General features: G+C 43.1%; 1 protein-coding gene across 2 annotated transcripts; it reads left to right on the top strand.

The window, feature by feature from the left end:
• Window positions 1-479: 479 nt before the first annotated feature.
• On the top strand, window positions 480-5987 carry LOC124701990 (NADH:quinone reductase-like). 2 transcript variants are annotated; one of them, XM_047234089.1, is made up of 6 exons: window positions 480-746; window positions 837-1049; window positions 3196-3291; window positions 3529-3674; window positions 3808-4069; window positions 4114-5274. In XM_047234089.1, the coding sequence occupies exons 1-5, from the start codon at window positions 612-614 to the stop codon at window positions 4043-4045; spliced, it is 828 nt and encodes a 275-aa protein (XP_047090045.1). In that variant the 5' UTR covers window positions 480-611; the 3' UTR covers window positions 4046-4069; window positions 4114-5274. The 2 variants fall into 2 exon arrangements, with proteins under 2 accessions (XP_047090045.1, XP_047090044.1); XM_047234088.1 differs by lacking the exon at window positions 4114-5274 and adding an exon at window positions 5587-5987 and having other exon boundaries at window positions 494-746; window positions 3808-4027.
• The last annotated feature ends 1116 nt before the right edge of the window (window positions 5988-7103 follow it).

Genomic DNA, 7103 nt, shown 5'->3' on the forward strand with positions numbered 1-7103 from the left:
TTCCATCATTTCTTCTATCTATCTCTCAAACTGCAAAGCAACAACTAAGCCAATGTTGTTCTTGTTCTAGTTTTAGCATGAATGAAGGAAGACATCATAGTGTTGAAGCCGATAATCTAGCACCCGCTGCTTCTTCGATTTCCGCAGGGCGTCATCTGTGGCTTGTTAATTCCCTGGTTTTGTACCAAACCACTAAACTACGGAGTACTTCCAAAATTCGACCTCCTTCGCGGCCGACCGCGAATTAGCATAGCCGTTCGTTAAGGAACGAAAATCAGTTTTTGCTTTTCTTTGGCTCCTCTTTGAACAACCATAGCCCGATAGCTGCCCCCGTAGCCATCTGCCACGTGAGGGAATGAGGGCGAACCCCCAGCCGCCGCGCGCCGTGACGTCCCCCATGACGCCGGCGCCGTGGACGGACCCGAGCGTCGGCACTGCGCCCAGCTCTCTATCGCCGCACGGCTCGTCGTCCAACTCGTCTCGCCCTACTTATAGGACCGCCGCCCACCACCGGCCGCCGCCACTACCACCCGGCAGTTCCGAACTCCCGCACCAATCAGGAATCAGGACCGACCAGCCGGCGTGAACCGCGCCACTATACTAGGAGAAACATGGGGTGGAAGGGCATCCTGGGCTTCGACTACGGCGTCGTGCAGGCCCCGCTCGGCCCCGACATCTCCGGCCCGGAGCTCGCCGCCGCCGTCGCCAACGCCGGCGGCATAGGCCTCCTCCGCCTCCCCGACTGGGTACATCGATCTCCCCCCATCTCAGATACTTAGAAACGCTTGTGCTGGTGTGCTGCGTTTGCTAACCGCTGTCCGCCCGCCTGCCCGCAGCCGGCGCCTGATCACGTGAGGGAGCTGATACGGAGGACGAGGAGCCTGACCGAGAGGCCGTTCGGGGCGGCCATCGTGCTGCCCTTCCCGCACGAGGAGAACCTCAGGGTCGTGCTGGAGGAGAAGCTCGCCGTGCTGCAGGTGTACTGGGGCGAGTTCCCCAAGGAGCGGGTCGACCAGGCCCATCGCGCCGGCGTCAAGGTCTTGCATCAGGTGAGAACGTCTTTTTTTTTTAATACTAACTCCGATGGGAACGTCAGTTGCACATTTTGCTAGAACGGCGCAGTCCTAACTAACAGTGCCCAGCTAATAAGCCAAATTCATTGGAGCAAAATCATTTCTGTTCTGGAGAGTTGAGAGAGGAGCAAAATGATTGCTAGCCATTAGCTGGAGAATGTTACTTAACTCCTTGTTAACTAGTCGAAACTTGCAAAATAAAGATCATTCACAGTGGTCAATGGGTTATGTCTATATCAAGTTTCGGAGAGGTGTTGTGTTCTTCAATGGTTTTGGCGCAAATGTGATGACAAAATTGAACAGGCTTTGATCTTATATAGACAGATGAAGGTTTCCAACAGAATTTGATCCTGCACATTGATATTTGGACTACGACAGGAAGGGGGCTAGAATTTGTGAACTCCTCGTCTAGCCATGAAGTCATGAATATACTTAATGAAATCAGAGGTTTCTAGTGTCTGTACACACTTGCTCCTATTCTAATAAGTGTCTGATTCGGTGGAACCTCTTCTATTAGTGCGTCGCACAAAACAGATTACACCAACAGATCTTCATAATTGCACTTAAAATTGTCAAGTTGATTTTTGGTATTTTTTATGTATTAACAATAACTGACGATGTCACTGCTCATTACAAAATCGGAAATCAAATGACACTCTTAGAGTTTACATCACAGGCACAAATTTTGAAGTATCCTATTTTTAATTAAACATACTCACTTGTGGATTGTGGTTCTGGATTCTATTCAGCGTGATGTAAGCTATTCACATCTGGGATCATAGAGATTGTAATTTGAATCACTTTAAGCAAGCTATTTGGGGGTTAGGTTAGTACAGTAGAGAGAAAATATAGTAATCAAGTATACTAGATATATCAAAAAGGGAAAACGTTTGCTAGATATGAGCAAGCCCACAGCCTGTGGACATCGAAGCTGTTGTTGCGAATGTAGGTACCAAGCTGGGTGATAAGAGCTGCATCTTTAGCTATTCTATTTTGGCACTTTTTGTAGGGGTATTTCTAGCATGCCTCTGTTTTTTCAGGTTAACCATCTTGTAGTTTTGATACATAATAGATAAAACACTTCACAACTCTTTGTTCATATAATTTTTGATCCATCCTCCACCGCTGTACTGTACGAACAACTTATTAGCTCAGTGCATAGTTACATACGACCATCAGAGTTCAGATCACTGCCAACTTAACATAATACAGATCTGTAATCCACCATTGAATTCCACACATCGATCTAATTTATGTATTAACATATATAAACGACCAAACGATCTGAACTTTAATTCTTTATCGTTATCGATAGCACGTGCAACGAACTTGACAGAGCAGTACAAAACACAAACAACCAACTGGTTAGCTCGTGGAACGGCATGTTGCCTCACGTATGAAACAAAGACTGGCTTGATATACGCCCATACTTCTAGGAACAATATGTTCGACTATTTCTCGCGCCGATCAGATATCACTCATAAATGACAATTTTCCGTTGATACTGTTTTATTCAATTACAAACAAAAAGACATTAAAATGTGTTCCGCACAAGTATATTAGGCATTCATGGACATATGAAGATTCTGGTCATTCATCCAGTATTATTGCGACATATCTAGGTCAATAAATTATTAAGACAATTAAAGTGCGTTTGTACAAGTATAATAAGCTCGGTTAATATTAGAAACAACAAATCTTATCATTGACCCAGTGCTAATGTAATAACAACTACCAAATGCATCTTAAAAAATGTAATTCAAATATCTCCCATGCAATTGGGTGGGGCACCATTTTAGTTTTCATAAAAGAAATACTTATCGATATTAAACGTAAAGTTAACTTGATGGTAAAATATCTGTTACTTGTTTGGCTCCGTTTTTCTAGGACTGATGGGATCATTATGGTATTGGATGAACTAGCACTAGTATCTGATGCAGAGCGTTCAGATTTGATGAATAGTCTTTTGGGGGCCAAGAAATATATAATAAGTAACACCGTAGCAGTACATGATCTGTAGTGAAGCCTTGGTGCTCTATGATGATGACATATATGAGCATGTACGTTCGTGCGCATTTTTGTTGATCAAGACTATATAAAATTTCCCTTGTCGGATGCACAGATTGGTACCATTGAGGAGGCACTGAAAGCTAAGGAAGCTGGTGTAGATGGAATTATTGTTCAAGGCCGTGAAGCAGGGGGGCATGTGATTGGTCAAGTAAGTCACAGTCCCACTTTGTGTTATAGCTTCCATCTTGTGAAATTATTGTACGAAATCTTCCAAGAAGCACACACCCATGCACTCCACACCATGCGCTATATATGAGGCTAATGATTTAGCTTAGGGTCTCTTTTGTGGTGTCATCTCTGGAAGCATAACACACCTCACAAACCTGTGTCCATTTAATTGTATTCGTGAACTTTCATCTCAAACACCTTTTCTTTGAAAAAATAGGAGGGTCTGCTACCATTGCTGCCGAGAATAGTGGATCTCGTTTCAGATAGTGCTACTCTGGTTATAGCGGCTGGTGGAGTTGTAGATGGCCGTGGCTATGCTGCCACATTGGCACTTGGTGCTCATGCTGTTTGCTTAGGAACTAGGTATTATCTCAATCTTCTATTTATATGATTATCTTCAAACCGAGCCTTTCTTGCATACTTCTGCATGTTCTGGTTTTCACATTATAAAGTTCTCATTCTTGATTTATTTTCAATAAAATTCCTCGACATTCAGGTTTGTAGCTACCGAGGAAAGCTTTGCACATCCTCTGTATAAGAAAAAGCTAATCGAGATGAACTGCACGGACTATACGAATGTATTTGGGCGTGCTAGATGGCCTGATGCTCCACAACGTGTCCTGAAGACACCGTTCTACGTTGAGTGGAAGAATCTCCCAGATCATGAAACAGAGGAAACTCAGCCTATTATAGGCCACTCTATCATCCATGGTGTGGTATGTATGGCTGCCTGACTTTTGTTGAATTTGCTCCCTCATTCTGCATTTAGAAGTTACGACAATCGTTGTTATGACCTTTCCACTCTTATTATTCTCATCAGTAGTGTAAAGAATTTCATTTTTAGAAGTCATATCGGGTGTTTTCTAGACACGATGAAAAGTGGATGCGCTTTATCTGGAGTGCTTGGTTGCTAATAATATGGCAAGTTTGGTTCCCAACGAGGAACAGAAGTCTATGAGCTGTACCTTTGAAATTCTTTGACTTCCTGGGGATCACAATCCATGAGTTGCAATTCTAATTGACCTTTATCTCGTCAAAGTTTTGGAATGTCATATACTCCCTCCGTCCAATAAAATAAGATGTTATTACAACCAATAAAACGAAATTTCACTTTAGAGCAAAGGTGACATGGAGCCCTTTATTTTTCAAAATTTGAAAACATGATTTCAAAGTTTCAAAAAATTCTAAACAAAATATCCAGACTAGAAAATGTGCGCTACCAACATAAAAGATCTCAACCGAAATACTCCCTCTGTCCTGAAAAACATGCAGGGAGTACCTTATATTCTGGGCTTAACAAAAATGACAAAATCTGACAGAAATTGGAGGTTTGAAATTTTGCACTGTTCACTACATTAGATGTCAGTTTTTATTTTTATTTTTGTGTAGCCCAAAATATGGGATATTTCTAGTTGAGATTTTTTCACGTTGATAGATTACATTATTTCCTACATCTTGATTTTTTGTTCGGAATTTTTTGGAACTTGAAAACATGGATTTTGAATTGTTAAAAAGCGGGCCCCATGTCGCTCGTGTTCCAAACGTCCAACTCTGCCAATAAAGGAGTTAATTAGTTGTAATAACATCATATATTGTAGGACAGAGGGAGTAACTTTAGGTGATCTTTAATGTTTCAAAAAAAATTAGGAGCTCTTTGGACACCGGAAAGGCTGCTCCTATTTAGCACCAAACAAGCCCCACAACAAAGCCTAGCTACTTTGCAAGCTACATCCAAACTGGAGAGCTGGAATCCTAGAGTTCAGACAATTAGATTTGAAATGGTCACCACAACTCAGGATTATTTCACTCGATTTTAAAATGTTCAGTCTTTACCCATTTTTCTTATTTCTAGGACAGCCTTATTTGACTGATGGTAGCATGTCCACAAACTGCTTTGCTTCCAAACATAACCGGACCACTAGTAGATATCTATAGTTGATTGCATGGCTGTAGCTTTGGGGCAAGACCTGCTATCTCACTTATATTTTCTGTTCTTTCACAGTTCCACTGTTATATGGTTATTCGTTTGTTTCTGCCTTTTCAACTAGACCTGGGCCTATTTCCTGGACTTGCATCGCGATAGACACGCTAGAAAATTCTACTTGTAACATATCATAGTTGTGATGAATCATGGACATCTATTATGCTGTTTGTACAAGATGGGCCTGAATGGGCGAGTTTGCCAAACCACTCATTACAACTTCAAATGCGCATTCCGTACTTCTGCATCTGGACATTAATAATGGGCAACTAAACAATGATTTCGCATTTCCAGCACAAGGATGTACGTCGGTTTGCCGGTACTGTCCCGAACGCAACAACCACCGGCGACATCGATAGCATGGCCATGTATGCTGGCCAGGGCGTTGGGCTAATCACGGAGATCATACCAGCAGGCGAAGTTGTCAAAAGGCTAGTTGCTGAAGCACAGCGTGTCATCGGAGAGAAGCTTTCTGATTTCCCCAAATCATTGGAGTAGTGCTGGTAAGATCCTTTGTGAACTTTTAAATCTGTTGTGCAGGCTGTGTTGTATTTTTAGGTGTTAGCCAATCAAAATAAATGAGTTTTTCCCCAAAGGCATTCCTTTTCGACCACTGTGGTTGTAGGTTGGTGCTTCTACGTGCAATTGTAAGTAATAAGCAATTGAAATAAAGATACAGTAGTATTTTTGCTCGATACCATGAGACTGACAAGTGGTTCATGGGTGCTGGGCCACTTGTCACTTGTCAACTATACTCGTTTTGATGAGCAATTCTCCCTGATAACCATTGAGTTACCTGAAAAGTTCTCTCAATCAACAGAGTTAGTTGGTGTGGTTGCTTCATGCCAAAATAAGGTGCCCAAACAGGCAAACACGATGGTTTGGGACTACTACTGGTCTGGTATTTGAATCGAGTTGGGGTTCTTTGCATACATTTTGGCTGATGTTTCTGTCGAAACGCCATTGATGCACATGCACTGGCCGGGTCTTTCACCAACCTACTCAAATAACTGGACGGATTGTTGTGGACCACCCTCATTTCAGTGCCCATACCTTTGAGCTTCTGACTAGATCATGCCGGCGAGGTTAAAATGGGTGAAAATAACAACGGTACTGCTATTTTCGGGACCAGACTCTGAGGGGTGAGTTGGACACTGACACGGATTTGTCCTGGCGATTTACACAGGATGGGGTTAACTGTTCGGAGTTCAGACCCGTACAATGTGCTGAATCTACAAAATAATTGCATCCTGTGCTCACTGAAGTTTGCTTGGTATGCCATTTCTCATGATCATTCGCAGCATTATAGTAATCCTAAGGACGCAACATAAATACTGCTTATTATGAAAAAAAATCATATGTCTTCATTTATTGCACGGACACCCAGTTCGTGGCTTCTAAATCGCACATGATGGTGTCCACCGAGATGTCCTGTCGGGTCATCTAAGGGTGTGTTTGGTAGCCCGGGTCAACTCAGAATATATATCTCTTATCATACATGCTCACCCTAGCTAAGCTGAGGTGAGACTCATCACATGTTTGGTAGCCCCGTATGTGTTGAGCTATGCTCATATGGGATGTTGTTTGGTACAATTTGTGCTGAGATGAGCAGGTTTCATAGCAGTTTTACAAAATAGTCCAGCTTTTTAGCAAAAAGACCCTGAAACAGAGAGAGAGAAAATCAATCAGGCCCTCAGATCTCATCTCACGCATTGACTCGTGCTGGGTGGCGCGGTGGCCGGCGTTGGGCGGCCTTGGGCGGTGGCGGGCGGCTGCAGGCGGCGTTGGGCGACCTTGGGCGGCGGCGGGCG

This window comes from Lolium rigidum, chromosome 3 (assembly GCF_022539505.1).
Source record: "Lolium rigidum isolate FL_2022 chromosome 3, APGP_CSIRO_Lrig_0.1, whole genome shotgun sequence".
In the NCBI taxonomy this organism is placed as follows: domain Eukaryota; kingdom Viridiplantae; phylum Streptophyta; class Magnoliopsida; order Poales; family Poaceae; genus Lolium; species Lolium rigidum.

What these genes read in the sequence shown, in the direction of transcription:
- LOC124701990 (XM_047234088.1), top strand. Translation starts at nt 612, where the DNA reads ATGGGGTGGAAGGGCATCCTGGGCTTCGACTACGGCGTCGTGCAGGCC. An exon ending in TCCTCCGCCTCCCCGACTGG is followed by an intron (nt 747 to 836) that starts GTACATCGATCT and finishes GCCTGCCCGCAG; the next exon opens with CCGGCGCCTGATCACGTGAG. An exon ending in GGGGGCATGTGATTGGTCAA is followed by an intron (nt 3,292 to 3,528) that starts GTAAGTCACAGT and finishes TTGAAAAAATAG; the next exon opens with GAGGGTCTGCTACCATTGCT.